General features: G+C 38.8%; 2 protein-coding genes across 3 annotated transcripts; one reads left to right on the top strand and one right to left on the bottom strand.

The window, feature by feature from the left end:
• The first annotated feature begins 8335 nt into the window (after positions 1–8335).
• Positions 8336–11282, top strand: LOC146648528 (uncharacterized). Of its 2 annotated transcripts, XM_085389486.1 has the most exons (4): positions 8336–8639; positions 8726–8946; positions 9419–9591; positions 10391–11282. In XM_085389486.1, the coding sequence occupies exons 1-4, from the start codon at positions 8474–8476 to the stop codon at positions 10899–10901; spliced, it is 1071 nt and encodes a 356-aa protein (XP_085245612.1). In that variant the 5' UTR covers positions 8336–8473; the 3' UTR covers positions 10902–11282. The 2 variants fall into 2 exon arrangements, with proteins under 2 accessions (XP_085245612.1, XP_085245611.1); XM_085389485.1 differs by having other exon boundaries at positions 8600–8946; positions 10391–11279.
• Positions 11283–11510: 228 nt separating this feature from the next.
• On the bottom strand, positions 11511–15452 carry LOC146648529 (uncharacterized). The gene is made up of 4 exons (XM_085389190.1): positions 14669–15452; positions 13817–13973; positions 13579–13655; positions 11511–13103 (listed from the first exon to the last, which is right to left on the bottom strand). The coding sequence occupies exons 2-4, from the start codon at positions 13950–13952 to the stop codon at positions 12807–12809; spliced, it is 510 nt and encodes a 169-aa protein (XP_085245316.1). The 5' UTR covers positions 13953–13973; positions 14669–15452; the 3' UTR covers positions 11511–12806.
• Positions 15453–16256: the final 804 nt, after the last annotated feature.

The raw sequence follows: 16256 nt of genomic DNA on the forward strand, positions 1-16256 counted from the left end.
TATCCCCGTCCCTCTTCTCCACTGTTTTTCTTTCCCTCTTTCTCCCCTTTCTTTTCCCCAGTCAGGTCTGTCCCGTATTTAGCAAGTGAAAATAAAATAAAATAAACAATAAAAGGTGAATCAAATAGACCATTACGGCAAGGCTGGAATGGTCCATTTGGTAAAGTAAATCCGTTGGGCAGCTTTCTTCAACTTTAGAGAATAATTGTGATGGCAAAAAGAGCCAAACAGGACAGGCAAAAAAAAAAAAAAGTATGATTGCAGCCTGTAAAAAGGCAATCACAAGAAAATGGTACAAGATAGACCCACCATCGCAGGATGAATGGATCAAAATTATAGACGAAATACAAATTATGGAACAATTGACTTACAGAATAAGGACTCAGAAAGATTCAATACCATCACAGTGGGAGAAATGGACGGATTACATAAACTCGACAGGATAAAGACCATCACACTGATAATGAGAAACAATCAAATTGTAGAAACATGGTGACTCAACACCTTTTTATACCTGTTTTATTTATTTATTTATTTTTCTTTTTATGTTCTTCTTTGTTGTTACCCTCCATCTCCCCTGTATAATGTTTAAAGAAAAACAATAAAAAGAAATGATCAAAAAATAAATATAGTGCAAAGCTAAAAACAACATGGATTCATCTCTCCATCAGACGCATCACCACGGATCTTGTGTAATTTGGCGTAACCTTCAAGAAGAAAGTACCATCAGGTATTTTCCACAGTGTATTACATGGTGGATCAAAATCTGATGGTACTTTTTTAATCAGTTTTCACAAGATGCCCAACACCACTGGCTGAAATGCAGCCCAAACCATGACACAGCCTCCACCGTGTTTTACAGATGGCTGCAGACACTCACTGTTGTACGTCTCTCCTGACCTCCTCCATATGCATTTACAATGATTTGAAAAAGTGGTATTTGCATTTATCACTCTGTAAGACCTGCTGCCGTTAACTTTAGTCCAGGGTTGGTGTCATTTAGCATCAGCATTTTCTCCTCGCTATCCTTTTGTAAAAATGTCTTCTTGACAGCCAGGCACTGAGACTTTCTGAAGAGGCTTTGGCAAACTGAAACTGAAAAGCCAGATGCATCTCTCAGGTCCTGTGTCAGTCTTTGCTTTCAGATACTGTTAATCTGATGTAGACTTTTTTTAAATTCCTGCTAATCGTCTTTTTCCTCCAGTTGTTTAGTTTCCTTACATTATTATGCCTGTCAAATGGTTTATATTGAATTTAAGAAATGACAACAAACTATGTGTTTTTTTTCCACAGGCCTCCAAATTATGGAGGCCTGTTCTAGGTCTGGTCACGGCAGATGGCCCCGCCCCTCCCTGAGCCTGGTTCTGCTGGAGGTTTCTTCCAGTGAAAAGGGAGTTTTTCCTTCCCACTGTCGCCAAAATGCTTGCTCATAGGGGGTCATGTGATTGTTGGGTTTTTCTCTGTATTGCAGGGTCTACCTTACAATATAAAGTGCCTTGAGCTAACTGTTATAATTTGGCGCTGTATAAATAAAATTGAATTGAACAGAATTGTAAATTATGCATTAAGACTTGTGTACAGTATTGTACACACCTACATTATCAAGGGGCCATTTTCTTCTCCCTCACCTACACAGACGTCATTATGTATCATAGCTGACTGCAATGCATGAAGTATCACAGAATCACTGTGCGATGTTTCTTTGTTTTCACCAAAGCTCAACAGATAAAGTCCCAACCTCTGTGCTAAGCTAAACAAGAAGAAGCTTAATGTAAGAGTGGCAATAATCTTCTCATTTAAATTCAAAACTGAGGGAAATATACATTTTTTCCCCCAAAATGTTGAACTTTTTCTCCCCAACATTAGGATTTTACAGTCTTCTTAAATATCTTCTATACTACATATTTGACATGTGATGATTTCCACACTTTCAAGCTTATTTTTCTTTGCAAACTTGAACGAACAGCTGAGCGTTTCCTGGTCTTGTTGTGCCGTAGGAATCCAGGGATCCTCGTCCTCAGTGATTGGCTTTGTTTGCATGTGACTGCCTTCCACCACATGAAGCAGCAGGATTTCCTGGCTCGTTCGCCTCATTTGTAATGCTGTTTTTCTGACCCTCGACTCAAACATGTTTGCCCTAGTTCATGCTCATTATTTGGGGATTTGAGCTCTAAGGATGTTAATATATCTTTTTTCCTTTCTTTCTTTTAACGATCAGGGTGACTCTCTGCAGTCAGGGTGATGTGGTTTTAATTCTGCTCTTCACATGTTTCAGGTGTTTGAGGAAAAGAAAGTAGGGTAACTGCTGTAACAAACCTCCTGCCCTCTTTATGATCCACAGTAAATCACGTTTAATTGCAATGGCAGAAGCAGTAAAATCATATCTGCTCGTAATGTTCCCCTTTCAATGATATCCGCATTTTGACCATTTTTTAATGTTTACACAACTTTATAATTTCCCTAAAACTGGAAGTCAGAGGCCCTGACTCATAAAAAAACAACATAATTCCTTCGGTGCGCAACTTTTTTATGATTAACCACTGCGTCATGTAACGCTAACTTTAGGGTCACTCGCACATTTCCTGAAAGAGGTGGGCAGTAATTTATGCCCCCGTACACCAAGTGAAACCTGATGTTTATTCACTCCTCACTTCAGCTTCATGCTTTTTTTCCAGTCCAGGAGGCTGCAGAATGCTGTGTCACATTTGACAAATTTACCATCAGTGTTAATGCTTCTCTCTGATGAAGTCACTGAAACGTGCTCGCAGCAGTCGAGCACCTTTGTCAACAAACTTGGACATTTAATGGCCGAGCTTTCCTATAAAGTTACAACAACTACATTCTCCTGGTATACGCGATGACCTCATGGTGTTGACTTAGGCTCAGTTTTCAGGATTTGACAGGCTCAGTGGTGAAACTTGATCCGTAATCTTAAGAAAACAAAACTTGTGATTGTAAATCCCTGAAGTGCAAAGATATGACCTGATTTTTCAGACCAGAATGTGTCACCCTTTTATGGAGAGCTTGGAAATGTTGAATACATGCTGCCATCTGCAGGCCATTACAGAAAATCTAGTTTACATTTGAGCTTCAGCTGATGCTCTGTTACAAAGGTCAAAAGAAGGTCTTATTTATAGTTCTGATTATTTTCACTGAATTAAAGTGTTTAACTGATGCACATTGTAAAAATACAGCAACTAAGTGGTTTAGAAGGTGAGAAGAGGTCATAACGTTTTGCTTTAGTAATGCTCAAAGATGGCACACGCCATTCTACTGGAATGTTAATCTTTGATATAAACCTTGCACTCGTGGTTAATGCCAGATGTTAATTTTGTAATTTTGTTGTAGGTTAAGCAACATCTTTTTTTTTTGGACAGGGAAAAAAAACATGTGCATTTATCTTATTAGCCCTGTGACAGACTGGATAAACAGAAGAGGTTGGATGGATTTATCTGTGCAAAAATTCATTTTTCAAGGAATATTATGTAGTGCAACTAAAAGCAAAAACAAAATAGCTATTAAATTCTTACATTTATGCTTCGTGATTCTAAAAATAAATTAGCAACAATGACAGCAACACATTTCTTTCTACAAAAAGTCTTGATCCAGCCCTCATGACTTTTTATTTCCCTTCTAAGCAGCAACACGTTCCTGTTATTTCTAAAGTTTTTCAATCATTTTTAGTCCAGTCCTTATACCTGAATTCTTATAGATATGTCTTATGTGCTTTTTGCTTCTTTGTTTGTTTGTTTGTTAGCCACTTAACACTGACCTATGAGTAATTCAAGCATAAATAACTCATTATAATCATTAGATTCCCATCCCCTGTGTAATACCATCTGGATAGTATCTGATTGAAAATGGCTTCACAAACCCACAGTGACACACACTGTTAGTCATGCAGTAGATTGGCCTCCCCAGAGCCCAGAGCTCAACATTACTGAAATTTACAGTAATTTCCTGTCATTTCTATTTACAGCACAGTTACTGTAAATCTCATCTGCAGTAATTTGCAGTAATGTGGAATCATCCTGAAAACATCAAAAGAAGAGTTGCGTTTCTCCAGAAACCTGGAGAACTTAAAAAATTACAAGGAAGCCTGACTAAGAGAATTCTGTCTGTGTTGGAGAATAAAGGTGGTCGTACCAAATATTAACTTTCAAACTCCTTAGAAATGTGCTTACTCTGTTTTTATATGAATGATTTTTTTGTTGTTGGGTTTTATTTTTTGAAGTTTCAATAAATTGTTGCATCTTTTCTTGATTTTCCTGACAAAATGTTAAGAAATAAGAGTTGGCTCAAGACTTTTACACGCCAGAATACCTGCGTGTTAAAAACACAGTTCTGATATTGAATTTGATCCATTTATACAATTTCTATGAGGGCAGTAATCCTTAACAGCAACTACTGTGACTCCTATATAAAGTTTACCTGAAATGGTCACTATAACAACAGCGTCGTCCTGGTGGCCGCTGAGCAGCTCCAGTAAAACCAGTTGAGGTTTTCTGTTCCACTGCTGAGATTTAAATGTAAAGGTGAGTGAAATTTACGAGCCTCTAAACCGTGGCGTAAGCCGCCGAGGGAGGTAAAGCTAAAGGGCAGAAGAAATTCATCTTTTAAACCACGCATGAGATCATGACTCATTCTTTAACATAAACACTGTGCTCCCAGCTCATGCACAGACATGAACATTAGTTGTTTGGATGTGGTGGACACTTTTCGACACTTATTTTCAAATGAAGATCTCCAAAAGTTTTGAACTGCTGCTACTGCTTTGTATGTATGTTTATGTATTTTGTTAAATTCCAGCACCATCATTGCATCATTACCTTGATTCTATCATACATGAAACCTTCTGAAGTCTTGGATCTTGTTAATTATGAGGTATTGGCAGGTCCAGGTCAAGTTTTATGAAGTATCACTAACATGTTTTCTGCACTTTGCTTCACATTTTTAGTTAGGGTGATGCTGTATCATCATTGCATATTAAACAGGTATTAAACAATGCATTTTCTGCACAAAATCTTAGATGTGAAAAAGCAACAAGCATATAACCATCGGTCCAGTTTTAAAGAGGCATGAATATGGGGCAAAATGACAGCAAACAAAAATAAATCAACAATTTTAGCAGCTGGCAGATGTCAGCTTCCTCCCTGCTTGTTTGACCCATCTATGAGTCTAAAAAAGTAGGTTGTGATTCCTTCCACTTGGGGCTTTGCAAATCTTGAGCACTTAAAGAGCCCACACAAAGCTTTGGGGTTTTTGTTTTGTTTTTTAATTGCGTGAAATCTATTTGAGCAAAACACTTCAGACAGCAATGATGATAAACGAGAACAACGTCACTCCAACAACACACTCAAAACAAACAAGTTCATACTAGCAGAAACACAACAACATGCTCAGTGGAAAAAAATGGTAAGCAACGCTAAGCTTTGCATTCACTAGCAATCCATTAACAGCCCGATGAAGTACAGCTGTGGGCGATCCGATTTTCAGACTGGATGGTGTTGCCACGAAAACTGAACCACAGTGAAAGAAGAGGCCGGAGGAAGGTCAGTGGGCTGATTAACTAATAGTTTGGTAGGTAAGTCAGAACCTACCTACCAAACTATTGCAAGCTTTACAACAAATGCAAACATTTTGCAGTAATGGGGTTTCCACAAGCTTTGCATTTTGGGAGATCTGTCTCATTCTTCTCAGCAGATCTGCTCAGCCTTTGTTAGTCTGGGTGTCAGTCACCTGTTAACTGTCACCCACAGATGGATCTTAATTTCTTGAAGTCCAGTTCCCCATGCCCCTGCACTCTGAAGTGCTTCTTCTATCTGTATGGTTCGGTTATTCTTTCCTCATGTTCGTTCATGAATACGGCAAGGCAGGAGGAAAAGAGCTTAGACGAGGTTGACGTGAAGGAGGACATGCAGAGGGTGTGACAGTGAAGGAAGAAGAAGAAATATTTCCTTAGTTTTTAGAAAAGCATCCTCATGGCATTATACCAGTGCTACGTCTGCCATCCTTCACCATCAAGAGGCCTGCACTTGCCTGTACATTCATTTTCTTCTTATCAGAGCACATTTTTGGCCATGCTCCCATAGATCTTTAAATGCAATTTAGAGAACTATGGGCAGTCTTGTGAGTAAAAGCTGTTACTTAGAATTGTTTCCATCTAGCACTAATCTCGCTTAGCTGCGTGTCTAATAGGGAAGGACAGTTTGGCTGAACAATAACATAAAAAATAATCTGATGATTCCAAAGGTTTATCATCTTATACTTCACTACTTAACCAGCTTTCACTGGTTTCATACCATAATCTAAGCTGGCAAGGTCTTCAGACACTTCCTTTGAGCTCATGAACTGTATGAACTATGTATACTGAGATTAACCAAATGCACCACTGAAAAGTGTATTATCTTACTTTTTTGCATTGATTGTACTTAATTGTATTTTTGTATTTCCTTCATATGTACCTGAGCTGAGGTGACGCAAAAATTTCCCCGTTGTGGGATCAATAAAGTCTTATCTTATTTCTATCTTATCTTAAAAACACAGGAAATCATTCCTGCCTGTGGTTATCTTTCTGTTTTTAATTTTATATTTTATATTTTGTGTGTAACATATCGGGGATATTTCTATATTAGAGCTATTTTGTAATATATTGTATTATTTAATATGGTACTTACTGTCTTGGAGCACGTGTGACCACATATTTGCTCTGGGATTACTGAAGTATTGTGTCGTTCTGGTGTGCACTGTGTACTGGGAAAACTAGTCAGTGGAATTTCCCACAGATGGACTACAGTCAAGTTTGAATACCTTAAGGCTTAAAAGAAAGCGAAACCAGACTGTTTACGAGTAATCTGGAATAACAGGTAAAATACATTCAACCCATTTAAAACTCAACCTGGAAGTAGGGGAGACCGGGGATAGTTGTAACGTGGGTCAGTTGTAACACTTCCAATTTCTCCAATCAGGGCTGAGTTTCAAATGATGTGACTCATCCTGTGCATGCCCAATTCAGTTCTGCTATCACATGTGAAAAATCAGCACATTTTGTCAAACACAGACAGTTTAACATGAAAAAAAGTAAATTGTATGCCAAAAAGTAAGTTTTTCTACTTTATTTCAATTTGTGATAGCATTATCTGCTTTGCAGTTAAACTCATCAAACTTAAATTGTGTTATTTGTATGTCTATGGGGATATATTCTGTGTAGGTCTTTAGAGCTAATGTTTTAGCCGTTGGCTGTAATGTTAGCTAGTTCATGGCTATAGGAGTCTGGGTCAGTTGTAACAGCAACAGTCTGGGTCAGTTGTAACAATAATGCAGATGTTACAACTTACCACACTATTACTTTAACTTATATTAAACAAGTTGGGGCAACGACATCAGCAGAGAGAGGTTCACTGGTCGCTTTTGTATATGCGGTTAATGCCATTGGCAACACAATTCCTCCACTGTTTGTGTTCCCACACATACATTATGCAGACCTCTGTGTCAGAGATGGACCAGTAGGAAGTACTGGTAGTGGAACTAAATCAGGATGGGTGCAAGAAACAGATTTCCTCATCTTTCTGAAGCACTCTGCAAACCACACCAAGGTAAGCCATGATAAAAAGTAATGGAATTGCGATGCTGGTGAACATCTACATTTTTTTTTAGCTTCATTGTTATGTTCAAAATTGGTGCAAGAGTTGTAGGTTATAATGCCCACTGAGCCAATGAGGCCAAACTCAAGGAAGACCAATCAAAATTAATGAAATATTCAGTTGCAGAAAATTCCATAATTTGTCTTTTTTGGGGGGTTGGAATATGTTCAAAAGTTAGATTTCTGCATTTTGTCACACACACACACACAGCTACATAAATGGCTCTAAGTGCATTCATGTGTTGAATAAACAAAGATTACATGTTAATATTTTGTTAGTACCCTTATTTCATTGTGTTACATTTTACCCCAGGATATGTTACAACTAACCCAGACTATGGGGTTAATTGTAACATTTCACTCTTCGTGTTTGAGACCATACCATACAATGGGTAATTGTGCTGCAGAGAAAATAGCTGCACTATTTAATAGCAGAGACATGTAAATACTTTGCATTACATTTTGAATCCACTACCTTAAAAGAGCTCCAATTTACAGACAGAAATGTCAAAAATGTTACAACTATCCCCGGTCTCCCCTAAGTGTGTGTGTGTGTGTGTGTGTGTGTGTGTGTGTGTGTGTGTGTGTGTGTGTGTGTGTGTGTGTGTGTGTGTGTGTTTTTAGATTTTAAAAATGCCAGTAAAGTCAGTCACGTGATCCCATATCTTTACAGGGTATCCGGCACGCTCTGGTCTCCGGCAGCTCGGTGCTCGCAGGTGTTTCTGAAGCTTGTCAGTGTGAAATTCCTGCCATTGTTTGAGGAATGCACAAAGGGCATTTCCACTTTCCGCCGTCATGTTCCGGGCTGCATACCTCTGTAATAGGCTGTGAATGGTGACGGCAGTCAGCTGCCGCACTTGGTTTGTTCGTTCATACTTCCAGCGTTTTCGTAGATTTTTCTGCGCTCCCGTGACAAGTTTTTGTTTGTTTGTTTGTTTTCCAGTCGCGATCATGCTGAACTGTGGAGCGTTCAGGAATATAACCCTCGGACTGTGCTGTAAGTCGACAAGTGCGGGCTGGTTTGCGCGTGTGTGAGGTTTAAAGGGAATTTACGCTTAAGTGTTCCTTCCCATCCAAAACCAGCGATCGGGATGGCAGAGGGGTTATTCAGGGATTACTCCCCGGATCTAACAGAGCTGGAAAATAAGATCGGGATGAAGACACCGGAAAGTCTTCTGACCTGGATGAGAGATGCTCCAAATTGTGAAGGTGGCCGGAGGTCTGAAGTGAGCGGCAGGGAAAACCACAGCGCTGATTTCCCCGAGGCTTTATCTGACAAAATTAACAACTTAAAAAAAGAGCTGGTAAACATTTCTGTGCTCACTAATAATTATTTCCTGTGTGTGTGTGTGTGCGTGTGTATTATATGATACAGGTATATTTATAGAAAAGATTCCAAATGGAGTTTCCATCATGCGTTTTAGTGACTCACCATTACCTGTGTATTTTTCCTTACTTGGCCAAAGCTAAGCTACAACCTGTACAACTTGTTTAGCAATCACTGTGACATGTATGAAGTGCCATTCTGAGCCACTTCACAGGCAGCAGTTTATTTCTTATGACAGTCACTCTTACCTGTGTTCTCACCACACCTGTCAGTGCCACATTCTGACAACAGATTCCTATGTTGACTCCCACCACCTTTGTTCCACTCTAATGCAATTAAAATGAGCATGATAGTGGGGTGGAAGGAGTGGAGAAGTTCATAGTACGCACACACACACCTGTTTCTTCAGTTACACCTTAACACTCACTAACTCTGTGGCATTTAATCAGAGATGGCTCCGTTCTGCCGATGTAAGGATCCTACGGCAACTGGTGGCTTTGAACGAAGGGATCGAGACCATGCGCTGGCTACTGGAGGATAGGGGCCCTTTAACCAGTCGTGGCAGCAGTTTAACAGGAAGCCTGAGCAGCCTGGAGAATGGGCCTTTGATGTCTCCCTGCAGGTGGGTAACCAGGTGTCCCACTCTCTTGTCTCCATGCCCCACATACTAAGGCAATGTCTCACATTTTAGTGTGCAAAAGAGAACACAGAGACATACAGTGTGATTTTTTTTTTTTAACGTTTTTATTGTGATTGCTGCAAGCATGCAACTTTAACAGCTTTAATGTTTTCAAAAAGACTGTTGGGATCAAGGTGTTAAAAAAAACCCTTCTATTTTTGCTTCCAGGTTATTTGTTTTACCAATGTTTAATCTGCATACCTTTGACATGTTTTATTTTAAAACTATGTGTCAGTGTTACTAATGTGTCCCACACAAACATATTTTTTGCCCCACATTTAATTTATTGTGTTCTGGTCACCCAGCGTGTTACCTATTTAGTCTTTTGTAGATTAAATGACGATGTTAAATATGCGTACAGCTGCTAAGAGGATACACTAGGAGTAAGGTAAAGCTCTTGAACTAGAATTTTCTTGCATCCCTGCAAGTATACACAAGTGGCAGTTTCCTAAATTTAGTAGCCTACAGCATGTTGGCAAAATAATGCAAGATTTTCTAAAAGCGGTTAAAGGGAGAAGTTGTGGATCAAAGGATAGTCAAGGACGTTTGTGGCAAATTAGAAAACTCAACTGGAAAGACATAAATCACAAAATTGGCACATAAAATGCTGGCCATGATTTTCAGGCCCTTGCAGAAGAGGTCAAAAATTATGTGTTGCTGACCCATCAGAATAGACTTTCCTTGAGAGAAATGAACTTAAATCCTGCCTGTGACTGATGCATTTCTGTTTCTTTTCCCACAGAGAAAACCCAGACTACCCTGAGGAACTGACTGAAATAATGGGTGAGAATTCAGAGAATTCAAACCCTAAAAGCTATGCTGACATTCTCAGTTCAGACTCTAGTGAAGGAACATCTCAGAGTCCTTCCGGCTCCGAATTTTTGATCAATCATTCTGCTCCTGGAAGTTTTGGTCAGACATCATTTAGTCCAGCCAGTGGATTGAATGATGAACAACCACAGGACGTTTTTCTAACGTATTTAGCGCCAAAAGTAAAAAATCGTGGCGACACAATCAGAAGAGTTTTGCTTAGATCTTTCAAACCAAGAAAAAGCTTGGACGTGGAGACTTTTGACCCCACTCCACTTCCACGAGAGACACAGACATTACACCAACCTCAGGAGAGTTTCACAGCATCTCACACCAATATTATAGAAAAGGAAGACAGTGAAACCAGTGAGGAGGAGGTTTTTCTAGGCTATGATGCCCGGTGGTCCTGGGTGGAATCAGAAGATGATGTGACATATGTATGACGACCTCTGAACACAACTTTGATTTATGATCTTTGCTTTAAAGCTTTTCAACTAGTGATCTGAGACGTAAAGGCACTTTGGCACATTTTTTAGAATAAGATTAAAGCCACTGACTAATGTGAAGTTTCTCTGTGTGTCACTATATACTCTGTGTGTTTGACTTGATATTTTTAAATCATTTGTTATAAATATTAAATAATTAGAAATGAATGATGTGATGAAGGTTTCAAACACCTGAATGAGATCTGAGCATCAGATTTTGTGTCTTTGTTGTGTAACCATCGGGTCTTATGTTTTGTACACTCTCAGAAATAGGGGTACCAAAGTGTACCAAAAAGGGTACAAATGCTTGTCGCTGGGGGTGTTCCTTTTTGAAGGACATTTCTGTACCCTTTAGGCTTGGTACATTTTTGTACCTTATGAAGTTGTACCATCTGAAGTACAATCATGTACTTTCCTAAGACATAAATGTACCTTGAAACTATAGTACAGAAATGTTCCCTTGAAAAGGGTACAATAGGGTACCCCCCCAGCGACAACCTATTTCGTACCTAAAGAGACAAAAATGTAACCCCAATAGTCCAAAATATTTGGTTATTTAACCATTTATTTTCGATAATAGAATCACATCAAAGCACTTAAACAACCACAGGAATACATCCTTGATTACATTCGTATATTGCCATAGGACATAGGTGTCAAACTCTGGCCCGCGGGCCAAATTTGGCCCGCAGCCTAATTACATTTGGCCCGCAAAGCCATACCAGATTACTATTAGAGCTGGCCTACTGGTATTATACAGCTAATATATACATTGTTTAGTATTAAGCTTTGCTTGTTCCACATTCAGTTTTTCACCAAAACTTGTTTGAGTCCATAAGAAGAGATTCATTCTTATATCTGGAGGAAGATATTTTTCAATAAATATTAATGTTAGCCCGCGACCTTGTTCTAGATTTGAATTTTGGCCCACTGTGTATTTGAGTTTGACACCCCTGCCATAGGACATGTCAAGAAAAATACATTCATTTAAAAAAAAAAAAAAAAAAAAAAAAGAAGAAAAAGAAGAAAAAAGTAAACAATCACATAAAGACATTAAACACCTGAACACAATGTTTTGACGGATCACAGAGATGGCATGTATTTAAAAAACTGTCCACACAAATGTTTTGCTCTACTTCAACAAGCACGCACATACATACGCACGCACGCACACGCACACATACATAAAAATGTTCTTGCAATCACGTCACACAGAATACCTCAAGGACACAAACCGCCTATCATCAACTTAATAGGTGTCTAGAGCTTGAAAGTCTAATTCATTTCCTGGATTGAACAGGATCCAGTCATTGTCAACTGCCACTTGGTAAGCATGGAAATGACATTCATAAGTGCAAGGAAGTAACAGTTTCCCACACAATACCCAACAAGTATCAACATTCAAAATATACTTGATTTTAAAGAATTGAGGTATGGCTTCAGTGTGTACATGGCCAACTACAAAAACATCCTCAAGTTCATATTTGACACTGCTGACCGATATAGCAGACACACACTGAAGCACTTTATCCTGAAAATGCACATCTGTAAAACTTTTGTTCATTTCCAGAGCATTCTGTAAGTCACCTGGCAGAGATGAAAATGGCACACTGACACTTGTGCTGAGTGAATGTTCAAAGTCAACAAGCAACTTATCTGAAGAAAACTCCCAGCACTGTTTCATTTGATGACGATTGCTAAGAGTTGCAGTGATGTTTACAAAGTTTTTGCATTTACTCGCTAGATTTTTGAAATATTGATGCTTGCTTTCATATCTCATACACCACAAAGGGCGAAGAGGACCATACATCAAAATCAGCATTGGGTAGTCAATAAGGTAGTGACACTTGGGTGGGGGCGTATTTAATAGAGTTGGTTAAGTATCCTGGCGACACTTACTGGCAGGGGTTTGTCTCCCTGGTCTCCTATGTTGACAATGCAGTTCTGAAGAAAGACAAGTGTTTTCTTGAAGTATGCAGGGTAGGTCATGTTGAACACGAAGAAGGTGGAGAATGCTGAGATGTAGGCCTCATCCAGCGAGCGGCACGAGCAAACATCCACTCCTTCAACTGTCACAACACGGCGACACTGTCTTAAGAGGGCAGTTGTCCAACTCTTATCCTTCATTCGAATGGTTGGGTATGGACTCGTGGGAGTATTCTGCAGAAGAGGAAGAAAAACATTAGTATACAGTATGTTTAAGCAATATGTGCCAAGTGGATTTTCAACAGATTCCTCAAATTACCTTCTTTATTTGCTAGAAAACAAAACTGTCTATTCTGATAACCTGTAAACATGGCCCATACTCCAAACAAAAAGCTTCTTGACCAATGACTGTTGTGGTAGTGTTTGATAAGCTGCTAAAGTTTGACATAATATTCAAGGGCAAAAGCAATCACCCCTGACAGTGACAGTACCTGTGAAGAAGAATTTCCCTAAGGGGACAATAAAGGTCTATCTATCTATATAAACACCAGACAAAACCCAAGAGCACAGCAGCACTGTGGATTAACAGCAGTGTTTCCCCTACATTAGCTTAGCTGTGATGCTGAACCGCAGCTGAATTCAGCTCCATGCCAACAAAACCAAGAATGAAACTTGTGGCCAAAGGCTATGCATTGCATCATGCATTTACCTCTCCAAGGATGACGAAATCTTCTATCTTCTCCTTGAAGATGGATGGCAAGAGAAGTGCCCCCTTGAAGTCAATTCCTAGGTCATACAGATGCAAATGCACTTCATTAGATTTTGATAGCATGCAAATTCCCATTAACATGCTCTTCACATGACACTATGGTACATCAATTATCTTTGGAAGAGAGAGCAAATGAATTGTCACAAAATTTACTATTTGTATGAGGTCAAATTAGCACCTGTAATGTCTTCAGCCAGTGCATTCTCTCTTGCCTCCATGTAGACCTTCTTCAGTGGCAAATCCTTGGTCATTTGAAGAACAGCAGTGAAGTTTTTGCTAAAGTGGCGACAGATGTTGTCTTGGCAGGGATGCATTAAATCAACCTCATCACACAACTGGAAATGAAAAGAGCAGAATAGACAAAAGAATGACATTTTACATTGAGGATTTAAACTTTTGACATGTTTAAAGACACAGACTGGAGATAAATGTAAAGTGCTTTAACCCTTGAACAAAAATTCTAAAGCTAATAAACAGATTGATTAATCAGTTAGTACAGAAAATAATAATAATCAGATTTAGAGACAAAAAAAAAATCATTAGCTGTTTCCCCAATCATCTTAACAATTCTTGGGTTGCAGACAGTGTCCCTACGCAGAGCTTACAGTTCTCATATTCGAAAATCCCAAATCCCACTAAGTAGGTGGAATGGTACAAATGTGTACCTTCCATTGTTTAAAATCCCTTTGAGCGGGAAACACGTTAGATGGGATGAATTTTGCTTAGAGAACGATTTTGTTAATACCTATATTTACATACTAGCATGTTTTGAGAAATTATTGATTTTTTTACATTGTTGTACACGGTTAGTGACTATTTATTGATAAAACACTGGAATACGGCGGGCAGACAGACGTTGAACATTCCACCAACAGTCTAAATAGTCCACATTTGTACCTTTCTTTGTTTAAAACTTAGCTAACTGCTAGCATTCACCCATGTTAAAGCTAGCTCTTCGGACTTTTGCTAACTCTACTGTAAAATTACACGTTGTAATTTTTATAAAAACACAAAATCACACCCGACTTACCTCTAAACCTTTGCGCCTCGTCGTCTGACATCAATGCCTTCTTCCATCAACTTTTTAAGGAGCTCCTCCGTGTCGATAACCCCCTGAGAGTCATTTTCTGCGTCAACGCTAGTCAGCGCGGAGGCGGAGCACTCATCGCTGCTGGCTTTTCAGCCTTTGGGATTAATGCGCGTTGCGAACTTGATACATGGACATTGTGGTATTAATGCGTTTGGAAACCGTTATGCTGTCTTGGCGAACTATATTTGTAACTTACAAAATGTAGTCACCGTAACATAAAAATCTGCTTGACATTTTAACTTCCAAAGAACCTCGGTTTAACTTGATGTTGCAAATTCCATAAAAACCTCCCAATTAATGAACAATTCTAGGATGTAGTAAAAGCGAAAAAGTAAATGGCCAAACATAACAGTAATATGATTTCACGTTTTTGAAGGCTACAACCAAGATTTAAAACATTAAAAATTATAACTGAAACTTAATAAAATGGAAATGGACCAGTTTTTTTTAACATCATTTGGTTGTGCCTGCATGTCATTGTGTGTGTTTTTAAAATATAATTTAACATAACTTACACAAAGGTAGGTTACAGATATTCTTTGCATCATAGGATAATTTATGTACAGAGGAGAGGACCAACAGATTTGATTATAACATGTAGCTTTTATGAGCACACTCACATCTCATATGAATTTTACAATTAACCAGGCCCATCCAGATTTTCCCATGCTGACCCATTACCACATTCTGCCACTGTCACTGCAGTACAGGTCAAAATGGTACAGATTTGTACTTTATTTCAAATTGTACCTTTAAAGGGGCATTTCTGGACTTTTAAAGACCAGTATTGTACTTTTAAGGGAACATTTTTTTTAAATGTACCTATAGGTACAAAAATGTTCTTCTCTCGTACCTCTATTTCTGAGAGTGTATTTGTTTAAGTAACTTTGCTTAGCAGTTTTCTTATCTTGAATTTTATGGACACTGTGCTTTCTTTCCTAAATCTCTTGAAGATAGGGGAAAAATAGCAGAAGGTGATTTTTTTTTTTCAATTTAGAGTAAGGCTTTTTGTATTTATGAGCCTAATATATCTTTTTTATATATAATTGCCAAGACAATAAAAGTAATTTATTGGTACTCTTGTTTGTTTCTTAGAAGAAAAGCCTGAATGTTAAATGTCATTATTGGTGAAATAACTGTTGTGTCCTTATATAGTTGGGGAATACATTTTTTTTAAGGTAAAAAGCATCGTCTAACTTGTTAAAAGAACTCCCATAGGTACTGCGGTGAGTTTGGATTTGGTGACTGCTAAAGCTGAGGCCTGTTTGACATCACTTTCAAAGTCACCAAACCATTCAGGGACACGTTTTTGCCCAGCAGATGGAGGCATTTTCATCCAGGAGCTCACTGCCATCAGGACATGTTTCTGCAAAGGTTAAGGGCAGGTGGTCTTTCACAGTGATCTGCAGTGATCCACCCCTATCAACCAATCCAAACTACTCACAAAATGCCATCACAGCATAACAGAGCCGGGACAATCTAGGATCACAGGAATTTTTTGGTCCCGCCTGCACAAATTACACCTGTC

This window comes from Rhamphochromis longiceps, linkage group LG18, assembly GCF_057381845.1.
Source record: "Rhamphochromis longiceps isolate RC_006_pf linkage group LG18, R_longiceps_female_GT1.1, whole genome shotgun sequence".
Classification (NCBI taxonomy): Eukaryota; Metazoa; Chordata; class Actinopteri; order Cichliformes; family Cichlidae; genus Rhamphochromis; species Rhamphochromis longiceps.

Bases quoted from the DNA above. Each gene is read 5' to 3' on its own strand.
- LOC146648528 (XM_085389486.1), top strand. From the start codon at position 8,474: ATGGTGACGGCAGTCAGCTGCCGCACTTGGTTTGTTCGTTCATACTTC. The intron at 8,640-8,725 runs GTAAGTCGACAA...ATCCAAAACCAG, and splicing joins TATAACCCTCGGACTGTGCT to CGATCGGGATGGCAGAGGGG. The intron at 8,947-9,418 runs GTAAACATTTCT...GCATTTAATCAG, and splicing joins ACAACTTAAAAAAAGAGCTG to AGATGGCTCCGTTCTGCCGA.
- LOC146648529 (XM_085389190.1), bottom strand. From the start codon at position 13,952: ATGCATCCCTGCCAAGACAACATCTGTCGCCACTTTAGCAAAAACTTC. The intron at 13,656-13,816 runs GTGCTAATTTGA...TGTATGACCTAG, and splicing joins ACTGGCTGAAGACATTACAG to GAATTGACTTCAAGGGGGCA. The intron at 13,104-13,578 runs GTAAATGCATGA...CCTCTTCTGCAG, and splicing joins ATTTCGTCATCCTTGGAGAG to AATACTCCCACGAGTCCATA.